Source organism: Triplophysa rosa, linkage group LG9 (assembly GCF_024868665.1).
Source record: "Triplophysa rosa linkage group LG9, Trosa_1v2, whole genome shotgun sequence".
NCBI classification, from domain to species: Eukaryota; Metazoa; Chordata; class Actinopteri; order Cypriniformes; family Nemacheilidae; genus Triplophysa; species Triplophysa rosa.
The window spans coordinates 10,723,028-10,744,557 of record NC_079898.1 but is presented as its reverse complement, the minus strand read 5'-3'; the positions used below and the strand labels follow the sequence as shown (position 1 = coordinate 10,744,557).

General features: G+C 38.8%; 1 protein-coding gene across 1 annotated transcript in view; it reads left to right on the top strand.

Moving 5' to 3' along the window:
• sema4ga (sema domain, immunoglobulin domain (Ig), transmembrane domain (TM) and short cytoplasmic domain, (semaphorin) 4Ga) overlaps positions 1 to 21,115 on the top strand; it is a 30,493-nt gene extending 9,378 nt beyond the window's left edge. Inside the window, exons 3-15 of the mRNA XM_057341783.1 lie at positions 7,192 to 7,340; positions 8,139 to 8,201; positions 8,287 to 8,385; positions 8,467 to 8,560; positions 8,650 to 8,763; positions 8,901 to 9,055; positions 11,639 to 11,814; positions 15,620 to 15,767; positions 16,418 to 16,640; positions 17,177 to 17,292; positions 17,907 to 18,061; positions 18,261 to 18,322; positions 18,569 to 21,115. Coding sequence (XP_057197766.1) covers positions 7,192 to 7,340; positions 8,139 to 8,201; positions 8,287 to 8,385; positions 8,467 to 8,560; positions 8,650 to 8,763; positions 8,901 to 9,055; positions 11,639 to 11,814; positions 15,620 to 15,767; positions 16,418 to 16,640; positions 17,177 to 17,292; positions 17,907 to 18,061; positions 18,261 to 18,322; positions 18,569 to 19,476 — 2,462 coding nt within the window. The 3' untranslated portion in view covers positions 19,477 to 21,115. The remainder of the gene's footprint in view (positions 1 to 7,191; positions 7,341 to 8,138; positions 8,202 to 8,286; positions 8,386 to 8,466; positions 8,561 to 8,649; positions 8,764 to 8,900; positions 9,056 to 11,638; positions 11,815 to 15,619; positions 15,768 to 16,417; positions 16,641 to 17,176; positions 17,293 to 17,906; positions 18,062 to 18,260; positions 18,323 to 18,568) is intronic.
• The last annotated feature ends 415 nt before the right edge of the window (positions 21,116 to 21,530 follow it).

Below are 21,530 nucleotides of genomic sequence, written 5' to 3'. Positions count from 1 at the left end.
GCCCGTGACTGTTTACACCAGACTGGACCTCGCGTTGCGTTTTGCCGCGTCCCACAGTTTAGAAGCTGTCTATCTTCATTGAACGCGTCAAAGCAACTGTTTCAAATCGCGCTTAAGTGGTTTAAAATCCTGTATACGAATAAGATCGTGATTACATAATGTAATGCTAGACAAACAAAACAAACGGATGCTGCGTTAATTGCGTTAAATATTTTTCACGCGTTAATTTGAAAAAATTAATCGCATGCGTTAACGCTTTAACGTTGACAGCCCTAATTTAAATTATTATCTATTATCGGTTTTTATTTTGTAAATAGCCTTGTACTATACAACAGTATGTATTGTGTAATGTAATAGCCACAAAATACTGAATATTAATATTTTGATTATGTAACCTTTTCTTGGCAACTACCAGTGTTGCAGAACCCCAAGTCCCCTTTTCCGCAGCTGGTTAACCATTAATGAGTTCAAAGAACTTTGTACTTTATACCCAAGGAAACCCTCAGAGACATGAGCTGGAGTTGAGATAGTGACAAACTACCTAAGGGAGCGTGTAGTGTAAATTATATTAGCAATGTATGTGTTGTGCTCTTCAAAGAAGCGTTCATGAGCATACTCATGCTTCTGTCCAATTTCAAAGCTCACACTGCTGCAAAACTCAACATGAAGCTACTGGTTGAAACGTGACAGTAAACACAGTGTTCCACACTGCTTCTCGGGAGATCTTCACTTGTTTATTTAGTAAATACCCTCTCTTTCTCTCTCTCTTACACACACACGTGCACACACACAAGAAGAAGCCCCTGGGATGACACTCGAAATCATGTTGTGAATCTCATATTGATTGGTTCATTAGCAGTGGCAGCTCTTCAGTCAGTGGGAGGGGTGTGTGTACACATGGGATGGGTTTTTGTAATATGTACTACTGTAATGTCAGTCATACACCTATGTAGTGAATTAATTGCATATATTACCATATTTTATATATTTCAACAGGATAGATTCATATTGAGGTTTTTAATAACACCAATGTTGCTTAAACAAACTTTGACAGGTTGACAAGCTAAAACTGCTACAGTCAATAGGCCGTTCTTATGGCGGATGAGTCATATCTGGTGGGCTACTGACTCATATCACCTGACACACTGCTTGGATTATACTTTAGCCGGAGAACAGGAAATGTGGGATTTGTTTTATGTTGCTTCATTGTTATCACACAGTGCATCTTGTAGCAGAATGTAATACAACAATCTGTGCTAATTAAGTAAGTGGAGTATTTCAGTTGTACTTTTAACAGATGGTAATCTTGACATATTTAGTTAGTTGTGTACACAGACACACATTTTGAAATGGATGACTTGAACGAAATAATGAAGACAAAGCAGCCAATATTATCCCAGAATAGATGGGAATTATTTCAATACTGTTTAAAGGGGTCATATGGCGCGAACATGTGTTTTTCTGTGTCTTTGGTGTGTTATAAGTTGCCCATGCATGTATTAGACACGTAAAATTGCACAAATGAAAGTGTGGGAACAAAAGATGCATTCTATCTAAAAGCGAATGCTCACCCAGACCTGCCTGAAACGCCTCGTGTAACCACACCCCCACAAATCTACATCAGTTCGTGGTATGATTTGACTAAGACCGCCTAAATGTATACGCAAGTAAGGTGGGCGTACCTGTCAGTACAATCGCTTTGGAACCTGATGTCCCAAATATGGTAAGAGGCGTTACATTTCTGTCACATACTTGCAGTATTCGACCAATCACTACGCACTGGTTAACTGGCCAATCATAGCACACCTCGCTTTTCAGAGCTATGAGCTTTGTTAAAAATCCGCGAGTTTCAGAGAGGCGGGGCAAAGAGGAGATACAAACATGCACGGTATGTGGAAATACAACGTTTTTTAACCTTAAATCGTGTATACACATCAGAGCGGTGTGTCGCTCTGCTCAATGACAGTGCACTTCGCTCAGTCGCTCACGGACCAAGCAAACGCTCCACTCACATTACGCTCACCGGTAAACCAAATCCCTCTCAGATCCCATTCTAACATAAAATGTGTCTAGTAAGCCTAATTGTTTTGAGTTTATAATAAACTTATTGAATAAATGTCTCAGTTTAAGTAGTAGGCTGAAAAAGAGCAGTTATGTTTCAGTCCGACATTCTGTAACATTACAGCCAATATTTTTAGTCAATTTTTATTTAAAGAGTGCCTAAAATAACTGATAAAGTATATTTGATTTTCGTTACTTTATTTCCGTGAACATATAGCTGCCATAGTGCAACATTCAAAATAAACGCACAAAAGATGAAATGCACTATGAACACCTTTATTATTACTGAGGTTAATAAAAGAAACAGGCTCTAAAGAAAAATAGACCAAAACAAGGGGAAATGCGGTTTTAAAACGTCGAACCTCAGTCGTTACAGCATTTTAGAATGCTCTTTTAGAAACTTGGTCAAAGTAGCTGCATCTTCGAAGGCTGCGTCCTCCGGAGATCACATTTGTCAGTCCCGGCCGCATATGACATTGAGGTTTATTCTGGTTTTATTTCAGAAAAGCAACTGTTACATTGGGTAAGTGACACATCTAAAGCAATCGATAATATTCGTTTTAGCCGTGTCACATGACTCCTTTAAAATCATCCCAGGGTGAGACCTCAAGAAGCTGCTTTATAGAATGCCTAGAAAGATAGATGTACTATTTTGGTAAATTCTAGACTGATAGTGGCTACTTTGAAAATGATAAAATATAAATTTGATTTATTTGGTATTTTTTGAAGTTACAAAATAATTCCCATAGTTACATTTGTGTTATTCTGTCATTTTTATGGGTTTACTATTACTCTAAAATATTGGAATATTAAAATAGGAATGAATAAAACAACATTACAAAAGAATATTTTTTAATAAATAAAAATAATAATAAAGACAAAAAGTGACTCATTTGACCAGTATTGTATATGGGTAGTTGACAGATAAGCTTCACATGTGTCCCGTGGTGCGACATTGCGAAAATTCAGAAAAAATAAATCTCTCTTGTGCTATTCTATATTATAAATAATATATTATTAACAGTTTGTTTCCAAAAGTATTGTTGTCACACCAGAGGACACATGGTACAGTTTATTTGCCAACAACCCATACATCTAAGTATCAAGAATGTCCCATCAGTAATTCCTATTAAATAAACTCATTGTCTGTGTGTGGACTAGCGTTTCAATAACCTCTGTCAGTTCCCTATAAGATCCCATGACCATGTTTAACAGACACACGTTTGTGCAACTGAAAAATCTTGAAGAGTTCTGTTTAAGCTGTCAGCAAAACAAGAAATTCCAGTTTTGGTCAATAATAGCGTGCCTCACTTCAGAGTGCTGCACTTCTCGTGACTGAGAATGGAAAGCACGTATAGGTCGTGTGCTTTGTGTCAGGCCGACAGACACGCGCGTGTCAGTCAGGTTGCTGGTCTGGTTGGGATGGATGTCGGTTCGTGCTGGGCTGGTGCCAGTTTTGCACATCACTTGACATTTCTTTGAAGTACAGAGCTGCCCCGCTCACTCCAAAGCTGCATATTGCGAAGGTCTCTGTGCTCTTGGAATGTCAGTTTTGTTTGAATAACCTTGGCTTGTAATTTGTTTACCATTCTGAACTGCTGTTTGTATAAGGGTTGAATTTAATCTGGTGCTAAGTGGCAAAGTACAACCCACATGTGACGTGTCCGTGACGTAAATGTGTGATGTGTAAAATGCTTCAGATGTTTTTTACATTGGCACACTAATAATCTGTGCACTGTGTCTCTGTGTGGTTCTGCTCTGCTGGGCTCGAGATTGCCGCTGTGTTTCACTGTTCACCGCAGATTCGAGGTCATGGCAAAATAATTGCTCATTGTGATGTGATACTAGAGTCGATTTTAGAGTCGATCGATCTGTTCCATTAACATGATGTTGGTTCTGCCTGGCTGACTAGCTCTGTGCTTTATAAAGATATTATTAAAGCGGCCATTCCCCGTGATGCCAATTTTCAAACTTTAGTTAGTGTGTAATGTTGCTGTTAGAGTATAAACAATATCTGCAAAATGATAAAGCTCAAAGTTCAATGCCAAGCGAGATATTGTCTTTAACAGAATTCGCTTTTCAAGGACTACAGAGAACAGCTGGAATCGGACTACAGCCCTATACTTCCCGGGTAAATGATGTCACTATTCAGAGTTTTTGAAAAACCTCCGCCCAAAGGAATATGCCAAAAAAGGGGCGAGGCCTTCCTTAGAGAAGAGGAAGAGCCGCTGGAGGTTTTTCAATCAGAGATTGTAAACATTTGACTGAGCTGCGCGATTAATCACTTTCACTTTCATCACAGTCCTACAGCTGGTAATAAGAATTCAGCTACACACATTCTAAGATAACCAACGATCAAATAACAGCTTCCATGACTTTAACATCGGCTGTGAAAGCTGTTCTGTGTAATACACTGATATTGTGTGTGTGTGCGCATACCTCTAAAACACTTCTATGAAACGTCCTTTGAAGTCCTGCTTGCAAATGTCTCCTAGTCAATCTGCTTGTTTTATTATCCAATTTAGGTCCAATTTAAAAAGGCAAAACTAACGCTTCTGTTATTAGTGGTAATATCGGACCCCAGTCGGTCCGGTGTCATTTCCCTCGCCATAGTAGGAAAAAATTGCGATCTCTAACAAAGATTGACGTTTGCACATGCACTAGCACACCTCCGTTACACTTCGATCGATACGCATGTGTTTAACTGATGAAGTGAAGTTGACACCATTGTTACTGTTTATTGCTAACAGCAAAAGCTTATGAATACACGTGCACTGAGAGGGGGACCGACCAATCACAACAGCCTGAGAAGCGTAAGCTCGCTGATATGGTATGTGTGGGACATCTTCAGACACACGCTCTAAGCGGGGAATCAATCACGACAGACCTGGTCACCTTTACCAATCAGAGCGTTTCAGAAGGAGGGATTTTATATAGACCGGAAGAAATCCAGTCGTTTGGTAGAAGAGGGACAGTGGTGAACAATAGACTTGAAATATGTGAAATATAAAGTGTTTTTTGAAACTAGAAACATGAACATCCACTGTTAAACACCCAAAAAACACAATTAAAATCTTAAAAAACAGCAAAAGAATGGCTCCTTTAAATGATGACAGCAGTTAGAGAAAATAATCATTTTGCTATTTTAACCTTGAGGATTAGACTCAAAGCTTTCCTCAGGTTCAATAAATGGACTTGATAAATTCAATATTTTTTCTCGTCTCATGTGTTCTTGCTGGTAATTATTATTTGATGACACGTATTATTTGAAATAAGCCGTCATAGGGAGAGGGACCAATATTGAAACTTTACAGCCGCAGAATTTTTTTTTCCAAAACATTTTAGATTTCTAGATGTATTGTGGCCAATGCCATTCCAGTCCAGTGTCTGTTGAATTTCAACAAAATCAAAACTCAGGAGTGACATGTGAAAGACACATGAAAACTGTGATAAAAATTTATAATGCGAGATTTTCACATAAAAAAATTACATAATTAAATTTTTGATTTTTTTTCTAAATAAATGCACAAATATTACTGTTGTAATGCTTGAAAGTGAATATGAACTTGTTTTCTTTGCAGTACTTGAGGTCTGAAACATACAGAGCATCTTTTCTGTTATTTTGACTTGTTTCTCCAGTTTTCATTTTCTGCAAATAAATGCAAATAGAAACAATATTTTTAGTTGAAATTTGGTAGAAATATTGTTAGTAGTTCACAGAATGAAACAAAAATGATTATTTTACCTAAACACATACCTATAAATGGTAAATTGAAAAAAATCCCTGAAAATAATTTTGAAAAGGTCTTTGAATTTTTTCTGCGGCTGTATAGTTATTTGTTATGCTGTTAGTTAATATTATTTTTTCAAAACTTTCTTCTATTCCAGCTTTATGTGCAGATACTTTTATGTAATCTGTTGTGTAAACAGTGTGATTCTCATTCAGCAAGCCCAACATCTTCCATCGACTCTTTCTACCAATAAACACACACACAAACATACTCGCAAACCAACTAAAACACAAATATAACAGAAAATGAATGGGACTGCTTTTAAATAGCATTAGAGAGATGTTTAATCAAGTGTATTGAGCATGTGCGTATGTGTTTTTTTTTATTTTGAGCAGGAACCATTAAGGAAATGTAACAGATTCTGCATGTTTGCGAAAACAGCGCTGTATCAGCAGGGAGTCAGATGGCACCTAAATTATTCCCTTTTCTGCCTCTTATGCTGTGCGTGAAGCTGACTCCCCTTTCCATCTCCTTTGCTTTATTTGTGTGCTCTTCTGTCCTTGTAGTGCTCTGAATCCTCAGCCAGATCTGGCTGTGCTGCATAACCTGTCCCGTCCCTGCATGCAATCCTGTCACACCTGCCTACTTGTGGAGACGTATGTCCTGAGATGTGTGTGCGCATGTTTGTTGATGCTCTACCGTGGTGCTATTTTTGCAATACACAAACAGAGAACTGGAAAGATTTATGTGTGTGTGTGTGTGTGTGTGTGTGTGTGACAGTATGAATGTACCCGCCTATGTGAAGGGCATTCCACCTCTCACGCTTAAGGATCTAGTGCTAATTGTCTTTTACTACCTGGGAGTAGCCTAAATACAGTAGTTTGAAAGTATGACTCATGTGTGTCGTAGTAGTCACAGATGAAATGTTTTTCAGTTGGAAAATGGGAAAGTTTTGATATAATGATGCTTATTAAGAGGACACACAAATGATTGGTTTATGCAGAAGATGTGTAGACAGCCTCAGCAGGAGTTGTGTTGTCTGTTCTTGTATCATAAACAACAAGACAATTAAACCTTTGGCAAGTCTCATCCTCCTTGGTTACTGTTGCTAGGTCTGAAAAGCTTTGCTACTAGAATTGACGAATTTGGATCAAATTAAGTGTAGTTGCTCTACTAGCTCAGAATAAAAAAGCAAATAAACAATGGGATTAACCATGCATTTGTTCAGATGACACACAGTTTAAACCATAAAAGGAACCTTTTTCTTACATTATTGCAAAGGAAATGGTATTTTTATTACAATTAAATGTCTTCACAACTAAACCTTCACAGATCTTAGTGATGTGACTGTATATTATATTTACTGTAAGGTTTAACTGTTGTGTCCTGTGTTTTGCAGGGCTGTTGGGCTGCAAGCGTTTCAGAGGCTTGACACTGAACTACAGTTTATTAATGTTGGAGGAGGATGCAGACGTGCTGTACGTGGGAGCTAGAGGGGCTTTATATGCACTGCAGGCTAGTGACATCTCCAGCAGCTCTCTACAGATGGTACGTACTGACAAACACATCGGCACTTAATTACACTTCTTACAGAAGAAAAAACATTCTATTTTTATTCTGCTTCTTCACCACAGTTTTTGCAATTTATGGAGATCTGCAGATTTCGTTTTATGTAAACCATTTAATTTGGGGTTTTATACTATAATCTTTAAAATACATTTAAAAGTTAAATTCATAAAAATCATGTTCTGCTTTCCAATCTAAGCCAACGGTATGAGGTTATAGGAATATTTGCAAACTGAATTCCTATTGGTCCTGTTTGTTTCTTGCATTTAACTAAATACATACTGTTATTACTATAACAATTATATTTTTCAGGCTTTCAACCAATGGTATTTCATTTAGAAAATGCATATCTTGTGAACTTTGTTTGCCATTTCTTTTCTGTAAAATACCACCTAATTGTACTTTGTATTCTAATTGGATGTATTCTTATAATTTGTACTCTGCTTCGAATTATTTTTATTTATTTACTCTATATATACTAACTCGAGTTGGTAATGATTACTAGCCACTTTTTTATCCTTTTCAAACCCAAACCAAGACACATCAATGACCTCTTCCATTAACCTTACAAATTTCCCAGCTGGCCCTTTTGGCCTAAGGATTATTGGCACTTGGCTGTTGACCCTGAGTAGATGAAACCCCGAAAGTGACAGTAGAAACACAACTGGTTCTGGCACACAATAGATCACCCTAACTCTGCCCGATAGTTTAAATGCAGTCATTGCAAACTAATAGAAAAGGTTGCCTTTACAAACTCTTGTGACTCTTGTATTTGTACAGATTGACTGGGAGGCATCAGACGATCAGAAGCATCAATGTTTTAACAAAGGGAAAGATAACAAGGTTGGTTAAGTATCTCTATACAGTATATTGTATTATAACAACATTTCTTGTTAAGTCACTGATCTAGTATTTTTCAAACCTACAGACCGAGTGCTACAACCATATACGATTCTTACAGAAGTTTAACAGCACACACTTGTACACTTGTGGTACACACGCTTTCAGCCCTCTGTGTGCATACATCGTAAGTACACACAGAGCACTTACTTTTATATGAAAACCTTCAGGCGATTGGCAGTTGAAATTACTTTGTTGCTTTTTTCAGGATGGGAGAGAGTTCAAGATTTCGTCTGTCTTCGAGGAGGGGCGAGAGAAATGCCCATATGACCCCACCAAAAGCTACACTGGCCTGCTGATTGGTATGTCGTCCAGGAATAAATTGTAGTTTTGTCTCTAGTTCTTAGGTGACATATTAAAATATGACATTTTGGACCTTTGTTTATGTTAGATCAACAGATGTACACAGCATCTCAGTATGAGTTCAGGAGTTATCCAGATATCCGACGCAACTCTCCGAGTCCCACACTGAAAACAGAAGAGGCTCCCACTCAGTGGCTACAGGGTTGGTCCACAGCAGCACATTTTATTTGTTTAAAATCCTAGAATGTTTCATTCTTAGGATTAAAAATTAACTACAGTATTGCATTATGTAACAATTTTATTTTGGAGTAACAGCAGTGTCTGTCTTCTCCCTTTCAGAGGCTGATTTTGTGGGCTCAGCGCTGGTGAGGGAGAGTGTGAGCAGCTCGGTGGGAGAGGATGACAAGATCTACTTCTTCTTCACGGAGAAGAGCCAAGAGCTCAGTCCATACTTCAGCCACAGCAGAGTAGCACGGGTCGCCCGCGTGTGCAAGGTACGAGGCTGTAGTCTTCACCCCATACTTTAATACACTTGCTCTTCTTCATCTGCATCTTTAAGGAACAGTCATGGAGTTATTGTGGAAAAATGCTTGAGAATTAAATCTCTTCCCCAGGGGCTGTGGAAGCAAAGAACAACAAATATTTTATCCAATTAAAAAAAATCACAGGGTTGTCATATAACGCAAGACATCATCTTGATCATTTAAAGATAATTTTATTGTATTTTATAAAACTTGATCCGGCACACTTTATTGGAACTCTATTGATGTTCTTTTTTATTGACCTTTTCACTGCCCTGTAACATACACTGAAATAGTCCTGCATCATGATTGTGTTTCATTTCCGCCCGGCAGTGTAAGAGCTCTGTCAGAAAGCTCTTTTATTTGAAGTTTGCTTTTCTGCAGCTTTCTAAATAAGGTTTTACAGCAGCATTGTTCCCAGGGCCCCTGTCCCATGAGATCACATTCTGTCTCACCTCTCAACCCATCGGTCCAGCTCTACACACTCACATCAAAGCGCTAATTGAAAATGTCTTCAACCTTACATCTCTTCATCCTTAGTGTTTATTGACCATTTGATGTTTTTTCGGTGTGTATTCAGTGTTGCTGAATGGTCTGTTTTGCTAAAATGTTATACTGAATTGTTTGTCCCAGGCACACTGAGCTCTTAAAGGAGTACTACGTCTCAAACTGAACATTTTGTGATTATTCACATTTCAAATCTGTATGAAAAATTCTTCTGTGAAAGACTTTTCTTTTGAAAGAGGAAAGAAATTTTACAGGGTTGGAACACAACTGTGAGCATATTTAAAGGACTTTTTGTTTTTCGTAACTGATCTAATTGGGATTGTGTCCAAAGGACATGGCCAATGTTACACATGGGGGTTGCTATTATCTGAAGTGTTTGGGTTCAGCTGGTATTCTTATATAATTAGAGATTATAGCACACAATTCAGCATCCGATTTTCAGGTTAATTTGCTTTGTGTGAATGTATGTTTATTCAGACTGGCACTGTAAAATACAGGTTGTGTGGACTCGGGGCACAACTTCATGGCTTCTCTGTGGCAGTCCACACAGTGGGGTCACCTTAATGAGAAGATTATTGTTCACTATCCACATGCTAGTGGCATTACATGCTGCTAAAACCCACTCGCTGACATTGAGCTGCTGGGAAATACACTAACTCGTAGACATTTTATACTTTTAATAGTTACTGTCTGAATGAGGACCCAGTTTAAGCTTCCACATTTCGGTCTCTTCAGTAGTTTATAGTTAAGTTTATAGTTTTTATCATTTTTTTTGGATATTTACATTTTCACAGCATTTTCATAGCAATGCCAGGTCATTGAAGTCTGGTTTATGTAACCACACATCTGTGGTTGAATATCACCATCTGAGATGATGACATCATACGTCATACGGTCAAGAGTCAGTTTCCTCTTTTGGATGTTGAAATAAAGGCCGTTACAGTGAAGTATAGCTTACATCAGTCGTCTATTAAGATTTATTTTTCTCATGGGAGGCAGCGTGGAAATTTACTTTACCCCCCTGACATGATGGGAGATTCCCTTACACACAGAAACATTCACATTTCCCATTCCCATAATCTCACTGTCAGTAAAGTCAGCTGCCATGCCAAGAGCTTCCCTGTCTTGTGTTTTCTTATAGTCTTGAATATCCAGTTTCATGTTAGTGAAGCTTTATGCAACTAGTTAAAGGTCCAGTATGTAGTTTTTTGGAAAGTCTATTAACAGAAATGCAATATAATATACATGTTTTGTACTATGTCTTCAGATGTGTTTAAAGACTTAAAGAGTTATTTACGATATTAAACGTGTTGTCATTTCATGCTTGACATGATCAACTTGTCAAAAAAATTAGTTGGACGTATGGCGTAGTATTTCTGTGCCCGATACACTCCCCCAGCGTTCGTATAGGTTTCGGAAAGTTTTTTTCGAACATGAAAATCCGTTTTGTAACAACTTTTCTTAGTCCCTTATTGGACAATTCTCCCGGAAAAGCGGCACTTTCACTTGCGTGCAGGAGAGAGAGAGAGAGAGAGAGAGAGAGCATACTTTCGCGAAGTTCAGCTGTATTTGTTTGTTCACTGCATTTGGGTGATGAATGTTATATAAATGGTGGATATAACGCTGGATTTGGAGATCGCTTGAATGTGATAGATGGATACGGTAAGTGAAACTGATGTCCCTCCCACACGCGTCGTATGTTTTCTGAAATAATCGTACAGCTGTATCTGTCTTTTATAAATGTGATCAAACTAAATACTCTACAGATATTTGAAGGGTGCGATACTATTCTGTAAGTACTCAAGATTAACATGAGATATGCAGAAACTGTCTGAGATACGGCCGCTTTAACAAAATAAAGCTTATATGTTTTTATTACCTTAGAATGAGCTATTTCTATCTACACACACCGCGGTACCCTTACATGGAATTCACCATATTGTTTCTACAGTAGCCCTTAACGGACAAATGGACTGAGTACGTTTCGTAAACACATTATCTATTTTGGCAAAGAACTGAAAATGTTTTTTTTTTCTGTTTATCTTGTAGAGCGACAGAGGAGGTCTTCTCACCCTACAGAAGAAGTGGACCTCCTTTCTGAAGGCACGACTCGTGTGTTCTTTACCCGACTATGACTTTCACTTCAATGTGCTGAGGAGTGTGTTTCTACTGGAAGGTGCTAGCCCTCAGGACTCTGTTCTCTATGGCATCTTTGGCTTAGAATGGTAAGGCCCGATGTCATTCAGAATCAGTGTTGATGAATTGTTTTGGTTATGTCCTCTCTACACAGTCCTCTCTAAACAGTTTTTTTAGTTTATTTCTTAATTTCACATCAAATTCAAGATGTTCATTTAACATTTGATTCAGTCCTAAATGTTCTGTTGGTTGTATTTTGTTAAAAACTAAAAAAGGAAGTGCTTCTGACCAGTGTTGTTTATGGTGTTGTTTAGCGGCAGTCACACTGTAGCTGTTGTTTATGGTGAATAAACCACAGTTGTTGACCAATCAGCATCAGGCACCAGAACAATGTGGATTAAATCATGAACAAAACACAGTGTTGACCAATGAGCATTTTGAACCGTAACTAGTGGCATGAGTACTTTACCTAGAAAGCTGGATGTTACACACCATATGCAGTATTCTCAGGCTGAACTCTTCAATGAATTATATTGGATGTTTGAAGCTTAAAGCGTGCATGCAAATGACTCCCCAGTCAATAGCGATTAATAGATTCTGCCGGGGAGCATCATGTCATTCTGCTGTGACTGTCGTGTTTGTTGAAATGGATTTGCTGTGTGGGCTGTCTATTAGTGAGTTCATCTGTCTGCCTGGCCCTGGACACACTCCTCGCCTTGGCTTGCCCTGACTGCTTACTTCAATTCAACCGCATTTACAGTCCTCCAGTATCATCTGAATGAAAATCGCTGACACGTTCCCTCGCTGCCTGGAGCACACGGCATGTTTTATTCATAAGCAGGTTACATTCTCCCAGGAGATCATACAATGTGTGCTGTTCTTGCTCCATGCAGGCTCGAGCCAGACTTTCTTTCTTACTGATTAAAAACTGTTAAATCCCACATTTGGAGTATACATAGATTTTATATTCGGAAGTTGGCATTGTTACAGATGATTAATGAGATTTAATAGTTCATCTCCAGTTTTTCTTATATGATTATTTTTGTTTGGAGATTTAAGTAGCTTTGATTTTTTGCATGGTAAACATATTTAAGTCTTTCAATTCATGAACTGTATCACACCTTATGCTCTTTGTTGACAAGTTCAACACAAGAAAATGACTTGTTACTACCTCTAAACACCAAACTAGTCCAAATGTTAGTCGTCTTTGACTGTCATTTTATGGAAAACAGCAGCATCAACATTAAAATATCCGTTCTTGCATTTCACAGAATTAAGAAGCTCATATTGATTTAAAACAATATTATGGTTAAACAAATAATGTCAACATTTTTTGTGGAAACTCTTTAAAGGGATACTTTAAAATGAAAATTCTGTCATCATTTACTCACCTTCGAGTTTTTTAAATTTAAATCTGTATAAATTTCTTTGTTCTGATGAACACAGAGAAAGATGTAGAATGCATATAACCAGACAGGTTTTGCCCCCCATTGACTCCCATAGTAGGAAAAAATACTTTATAATTTTTTTAGTTGTGTTGAACACAAAAGATGACATTTTGAAGAATGTAGGATAGCAAACAGTTCTGGAGCACTTTTGACAACCATTGTATTTTTTCCTGCTATGGGAGTCAATGGGGGGCAAAATCTGTTTGGTTACAAGAATTCTTCCAAATATCTTTCTCTGTGTTCATCAGAACAAAGAAATTGATACAGATTTGGAACAACTCGAAGGTTAGTAAATGATGACAGAATTTTCATTTTTGGGTGAAGTGTCCCTTGAAGACTTGCGTGGGCAACCAATCTTTTTGATTTTGAAAGTCATTGTTATTCTTGAGCGCATTTCAGCATGTCACCATGACAGTTGAGCCTTTTGTGTTTATTCATTTGTTTACAGTTATACATTTCTATAGAGCTGAACTGTTTGTAGCCTATAGGTCACACACGCCTTGATGCGTTACGTCTAGCCGCTTTTTTGACTGACGTGGAGTCCTGACGCCCTGCTGAGAACAGAGGCGGATCTGTTGAGCTGCCAGCGATCAGTCTGTGGGTTGAGACTGCCTGAGGTGCAAACCGCAAGCATATGATTTATTGTGTGATGAATGACAAGACGGGGAAGACCATAATGTTTGCTGCGTCAGAAAACAATCAGGAGGTAGAAGAGTGAAATAGAGTGGGACTATTATAATGAGCTGTGATGAGCTGATCATGTTGACTTTTACCAGTGGAAGACTGAACGACTGTGATGTCTCCGTGTCACCAGCTTGGGTGTAAAGTTTATGTTTGAGTGGATGTTTGTTTTCCTCTGCTTTAAGCAGGACTGGAGCAGTAATAGACCTTGACTTCTTAAAGGAGAAGCTCACCCAAAAATCTGCTTCACCTCATGTTGTTTAAAACCACAAGATTTTTTGTGTTACAGAAATGAGTTTTTAGCAGCTTTAAGCTGCTCTTTTCTGTATTTCTAAGAGTCAATTTAGTCTCAGATGCTAAAATAAATTAGATAATTTTTAAAATAGATTAGAGTATGGATGTGTAAAATTAAGTGTAGAAATCTGAATTTAGGTCAATTTAAAGTGATAGTCCACCCAAAAATGAAAATTCTGTCGTCATTTACTCTTGTCATTTCAAACCTGTTTGACTTTCTTTCTTCCACAGAATACAAAAGAAGATATTTTGAAGAAAGTTGGTAACCGAGCAGCGCTGGCACCCATTCACTTCTATTGTATGGACACAAAACCAATGCAAGTAAATGGGTGCGGTGCGGTCGCTGTTCAGTTAACAACATTCTTCAAAATATCTTCTTTTGTGTTCTGCGGAAGAAAGAAAGTCATACAGGTTTGAAATGACAAGAGTAAATGACGACAGAATTTTCATTTTTGGGTGGACTATCACTTTAAATTTACCTAAATTCAGATTTCTACACTTAATTTTACACATCCATACTTTAATCAAAATGATGACATCATTTTCATTTTTGGGTGAACTATCTCTTTAAGAAATGTTTGCGATCATGTTGGGAAAAATCTTTAATAATATTAACTTTTAATTGGAGACTAAGCTCAGTTTGTGGCTCTTGGGATCGCTTCTGAATCTCAAATAGAGACATTTCTAAGATTTTCTTTTTTTCTCGGGAGAAATATCTAAGACGTTGGAGACTCGAACAAACATTTCTATTTGGTCTTCATTTCATTTCATTGATGTCTAGGAGAAATCATTCAGAAATTAAAAAGATCTCTGTAAAATCTGTGATTTTTCTTTCTTATGGGACTATATTTCAAGCCTATTCCTAAACCATAACTTTTTGTCATTGTGAAGGATTTGCTTCCATAGTACAGAAAATACTAGCGTTGAAATCCTGAAACAGATTGAAAACTTTTTCTCCTCTAGTGTTGTGTCGTCTTCACCTTTGTAAATTCACTGTTAATAAGTTCGCTCTCTCACAAGGCAGTGTTCATCGCCCAAAAAGCTTTGTCTATGTTCCCCGTCTTCACCCACTCTGTCATCCTTTCACCTCTCGAACACACGTTTTGATACATTCGTCATCTTTTTTTCGGTGTTGCCATGGTTACACTGCGGTCTTATGGGGTTTTATGCCGGCATGCCAAGACCTTGACAAACAAAGCGTGCAGCGCAGGCTAAAAAGGCCCTTTGCTAATAAACCCAAGCGTATCCATTGGAACCTGAATCAGTGCACACACCTAGTCTGATTCACCATTGTCCTGAATGCACCTTCTATTCACAAACTCCCTTTGTGCTCTCTTGAAATATATCCTTAAGAAATGGCTGAATGTGTGTGTTCATCATGTTGAGCATGTCACCTGACGTCATGTTGGATTGGATTTCAACCTTTGTGCCGATGCTTTGAAAGAGGACTAACCGGTACTTTTTTGTTTAGGAAAAACGTTAAAGGTTCTGCTATTTGCCAGTACTCCATTTCGGACATCCAGTGGGCCTTCGAAGGACCTTACATGGAGAGCAAGGAGGATTCAAACTCCAAGTGGACCCAGTACACGGGGAAGGTGCCGGATCCGCGTCCTGGCTCGGTAAGACCAACGGTTGCAGTACAGGATTACAGTTTGCTTGTTTCATGTTACGCTGGACTCATCATGCTCACCTTACTGCAACTTTACCTGCTCGCTGACTTCAACGGTAAAGCAGAGTCAGCAGTCTGTGGGTGGAGCTTGTGAAGTTCTCTAATCGCTGTATGCTGTAGTGCATCAAAGAACACAGTCAGAGTCTTGACCTGGTTTCCTCAGAAATCTGATACTGATGAGCAATTTTATAGAGGGCACCCGTAGAAAAGGGGTTTATTTCATCAAAGCCTATTGCCATGGAGATTAGAAGTAAGCAGAAAATCTTTGTTGGTTGGCTGCATTGAGTTTCAAATCCACAGAATTTCGAATAAGTGTGTTAGCGAGGGCTGCTACTGCAGCTTTAATTGAAGTTTGTAACTTCCTCAAAAGATCTTCTTTCCCTTCCCTATTTCAAGTTTCTTAAAAGAGTGATGAATTTAAATCATTTGATTCTCGAAAAGACTTTTTCCATAACACACTTTCAGTTACATTCATTTATACAGCAGCAGTGAAATTGTGTAATTGATCCCACTCTGTTTGTCTTTGCTATTCATTTAAAGTTATAAATATATGGCAGTGTTTTGGTGCATTATTTGTTTACACCTTCTGTCACACTTCAGTGCATCACAGATCAACTTAGAGCAATAGGCATCAACTCATCCACCAACCTGCCAGATGATGTTCTTCACTTCGTCCGTCGCCATCCGCTCATGTACAGGCAGATCCTTCCGCAAGGACAACGCCCCCTGCTGTTCAGGAGGAATGTGGACTACACTAAAATTGCCATACACAGAGTGACTGCTTTAGATGGTCAAATATACCACATGATCTTCATTGGGACAGGTATGTTACAGCGCCTTTCCATTCTCTCTCTCTCTGGTTATGGGCGGTTTCAACGGATACACGCGCCTGACCCGACGTTAACTTCCAGTCTGTGTTTGGTTATCAGTCTGGCTAGCGGCAAGTAATATAACAATTGGTTTTATATTTAATTTATAGTAATATTTTATTGTATATTAATTGTGTTACATTAAATGAAATTAACGTTTGTTTATGTTGTTGCCGCTGAATATACCAAGCGAGTTTTTGGATTTAATGACATACAAAACATCATACTAACTGGAATTATTTTAAAGTAAAAATAGTATATACACATTCTTTTAAGCAAAAGGTAGTTTTGGAGTTAAAAAGTACGCACATTTAAGTTACTTATGAGAAAAGGTCTACTGTCATTGGTTTGCACATGCCACTTATTTTAATAGCTTGCGATCGAATGCAATGACATTTATACATTTTTAAGAGTATACAGTACATACATATATTCATGAAGGAAGCTTTGGTGCACCTTTATGCATGTGATGTATTTAATGACGGTGCAGATGAAGGATGGCTTCAGCGGGCTGTGAGGGTTAATGATCAACTCCACATCATTGAAGAACTGCAGTTGTTTGAGGAACCACAGCCAGTGTACAGCATAGTCATCTCTGAGAAACAGGTGAGAAACAGTTGGAATAAATGAAAATGTCTGTAAATACATAATTGGTAGATTCATCCAAGGTTGGTTCTATTCTGCATGTGATCTATCCGTTTTTCATATCACGATAATTGCTGGAACTTTTACATTTGTGCATTTGGCAGACGCTTTTATCCAAAGTGACTTACATTGCATTATACTATACATTTGTATCAGAGTAAGGTGCAATCCCTGGGATCGAACCCATGACCTTGACATTGCTAGCGCCATGCTCTAACCACTGAGCTACTTTTATTGCGGTAGGCTATATGGCATATTATCCAGGTATTAAACTTTGTTACAAAAGCTGGTTGAAAACTAGAAAACGCAATGCGGTAAATTTAACCCAGTTGATGGAAAAGAAGCTAATGTGCATTTTCGAAATCTAAACAATTCAACTTCAAATTAAATGCTGTATTTTTAAGATTCACTATAACAACATTGAGCATGTTCACTATAGTGATATATTGTATTATATGCACATTATATATCTATTTTCCATTATTAAAGGCTGCGATTCGGTGTGAATTTAATGTGACTTGTGAGTATTTATAGTAATGCTAATCTTACTGCCCACTTGAATCTTTCTTCGCCAGATGAGCGTGTATGTGGGTTCGCCCACCTCAGTGGTACAGCTGCCCTTATCCACATGCAAAAAATATTCCTCCTGCTTCGAATGTGTGATGGCGCGAGACCCCTTCTGTGCTTGGGATGGACTGGAGTGCGTGGAGATTACATCGCACAACATCAGGTACTAGCATGTTTGGTCTTGAAAACTGGGGGCCTCTGCTGTACTATTGTGACTAACATTATATCTCAATCACATCTTCAATGTGTAGCAGAGCACGTAGCTCGAGTTTGTTAATGTTGAATCTATAAAGTAGAATCCTTCAATAAGTTGCTGGTGAACTCTTTTATCTGAAATATGAATGTATTTTCTCTATTTATAGAGCCAATCTGAAGCAGGACATTCTGAATGGAAACAGGGGATGTGATGAATCGGCAGCAGATGGTAAGAACACATTTGTTGTTAGTCAGTGTTGAGGTGATGCTGTTTTAATCTGTGCGGTCAAATGCGATTGCGTAATTCTTCAGCGAGTCATAGCTGTGTAGGCTGGGATGATATTAGATAAAAGTCTGGGTTGCCAAATAAAATATAATTTTAAGACACTCCCATATAAGTAAATTATTTACAGTTCATGCTCTTGTAATTGGTGCAGTACTTATTTTATTTGTGCTTCTCATTGTTCTGTCATAGACCAAGTGTTACACCGTTCTCGCTCTGTAATGGCGGGCGATGATGTGCTGCTTCAGTGTGAGCTGAGCTCCAACCTGGCAACCCCTGAGTGGACGCTGGATGGAAAGAAACTGCTGGGTTATGGGCTAGTCTCCGGCTACCGCTTTGGCACAGACGGCCTTCTTGTCATCGAGGCACGACCCTACCAGAGCGGTAACTACTGCTGCTTCGCCCGGGAGAACGGCCTTCATGTCCCCGTGGTGATCTACAGCTTGACCGTTCGCCAGGATCTGCCTCCACCTCCACCTGTAGACCTGACGCATCCACCAGCGATCTTCTGGACATCCCAGACTTCCCATAGTGACTCCATTGAGGACTTCCATCCTACCCCACTGTCTCCTAGCTTTGAGTTCTTGTCTCTAAGAAACATGGAGGCCATGTATCTTTCCCTAATCATAATATTAGGAGGATTGTGTCTTGTTCTGACAGTGGTCCTTCTTTACGTCGGATTCTGTTTACAAGGACGGAAGGGTAAATACTCTCTGCGAGCCGCTGCTCGCGCCGAAAGGAAGAGAGGTGCCAACATGGAGCTGAAGACCATCTCTAGCCACTGCAATGGCAAAGCTGATGCTCATGATGGTCTGCTGCAAATCGTTCCTGGAGAAGCTCCAACCTCGCCCAATAAAGATCTCCCTCCCGCTCCACCTCTCCCGCCACCTCCTTCAGAGTCAGAGTATGGAATCGGGATCTCTGCCACCCTGCCCAGCGTCCTGCGCAAGATGAACGGCAACAGTTACATGTTACTCAGGCAGACCGACGTAGAAACCACGTCTCCTCTCTATTACTCCTTCACAGAGGAACTCAACAGGATCCTGGAGAAGAGGAAGCACACGCAGCTATGCAGTAAACCCGATGAGAGCTCGGTGTGAACAGAAAATGCAGACTGACTTTTACGGGATGCTAATGATCGGATGCCTTTTATTGGAAGATAAACAAAGCGTCTCTATTCTTTTAAAAGGAACAATTGCTTCTGCGTTTACATTTCATATGTTGAGCTTTTGACTTTCAGCACACTACGGAATATCCACTGGTCGCAAAATAGTAAAGGCTGCAACACATACAATGGAAGTTCTACCTCAGCAGAACTCATTTCAGCATTTTTACGTTAGTATTCGGGTTGGAGTCGAGGTGAAAGTCCAGGCAGAGGAGGAAAATAATCTCTCTCGCTACTGGAGGAAACATATGATTCACTGAAAACTGCTTTGAAGGCCATAAAATACTTTAATATGGTAACATATGGCAGCTTACAAAAGTAACTCTGTACTGTATATGCCCACACTGAGGCATCAAAAAAAAGATGCTTTGAAACTCTAGTGCCATGATGCACTGAATGTATAGGTCCTTTATTTTAATATTTTCTAATTTATGCTCAACTGACCGTATCAGTTTTTTTGCTTGTAATAACAATGATCATTAAAATGAACAGGCATAACAGACAAGAAAAAACGAGAAATGCACTTGATGGTACTAATAGTGTGAGAAAGCTTTTATTAATAGTCTTATAGGGGCAGGGAACTGGGAAGATTCAGACAGTATTAACCACTGAGATGCACTTTACAGACAAGTAGCATTTGATCATGTAAGGTGCTGCGCATTCTGACAGATCTGACAAGAACGAAATTAGTCATAATCGTAAAAAACTACAGCCAAGATATGTGCGTCTTGAAATTGCAACCAAACTGTATTGTACTTTGGTTTGAAATGCTGTGAAAGGAAATCTATATGGACATACAATGAGTAACGTTATAACCCTGAGAAATGGACCACTGATGTCGCTTGACTCACATCTGTTGTATGTCCCTTATTGTGCATGCAGGAAGTAAAATGTTTCTTTGTTGAACATCATCCGCATTCAAGAATCATTGGCTGCTGGGTTGCCACGGCAACCACGGGGAGGAGGTAAATCTGATGCTGACCTGATGCTTTTGACATGACCAACTGTTACATCGCATTTTACAGTCAAACCTTATAGTGTTAACATGGATTAAAGAATTATAACAACAAAGTGAAATTGGGCTTCTGGTTTGAGATAAACAAAGAGAATTCATATCCCTTCATAGAAATAAACAGTGTAATTGTTCACATTGGAACTGGTCCAGCTTTGTCCTACCCACCCTAGTGTGCAAAAGCATTTTGGCGTATCTCCCACTAAAGAAAGCAGAGCACCTGGATTTATCTGTTTAGATCAGAATATGCAGATTGCAGTGAAGCCGAATGGAGAACATTAAGGCCACATGTTTAGTACAGAGCTGAGCGCTGCTGATAGGATACTGTGTTTTTCTTTCTTTCTCCATTTTTCTTCTTTAATCCTTGTGCTTGTGTTCATATTGTTTTTGTCTTGTTGAACGATTCTGACACCTTTGTAAGCTTGAGCTCTAGTTTCTTCACTTTATGCATTTTTTCGAAGGGTAGTTTACTCAAACACATTTGTGCTTATTTAGTCATTGCTCTGTGTCCTAAACCCATATTTGAAATTTTTCCTTTGAAAAATAAACCAGTATACAGAAAGCACATATCATTGAATGAATAATGAATTTTCATTTTTGTGTGAACTGAATTCCTTTAAAAACTTATTTCGTCGTTGTTGTATTTTTTCTCCACACCAACCCACTCCCTTTTTGTATTTGACAAATGGCTTTCGTGTCTGTGCATACATCTCCATCATATTCTCTAATAAGAGCAGAATTGATCTGCATACACATCGGACCTCCGCTCTCCCAGAGGCTCACAAGCTGTGATTAAATGCCTGTCGCTGTGCTGCTCTTATGGCCTGTTCCTGCCATGTTTACAACCCGTGAGTCCCGTGAGTTCCTGCGAAGGGGGACATTGTGTGAATTCTTCTAACTTGCCAGGACAGGTCTGTGGATGAGATATATCTCAACTATGGCCCTCGTTGAGCGATTTTCTAATGCACTCGAGAAAA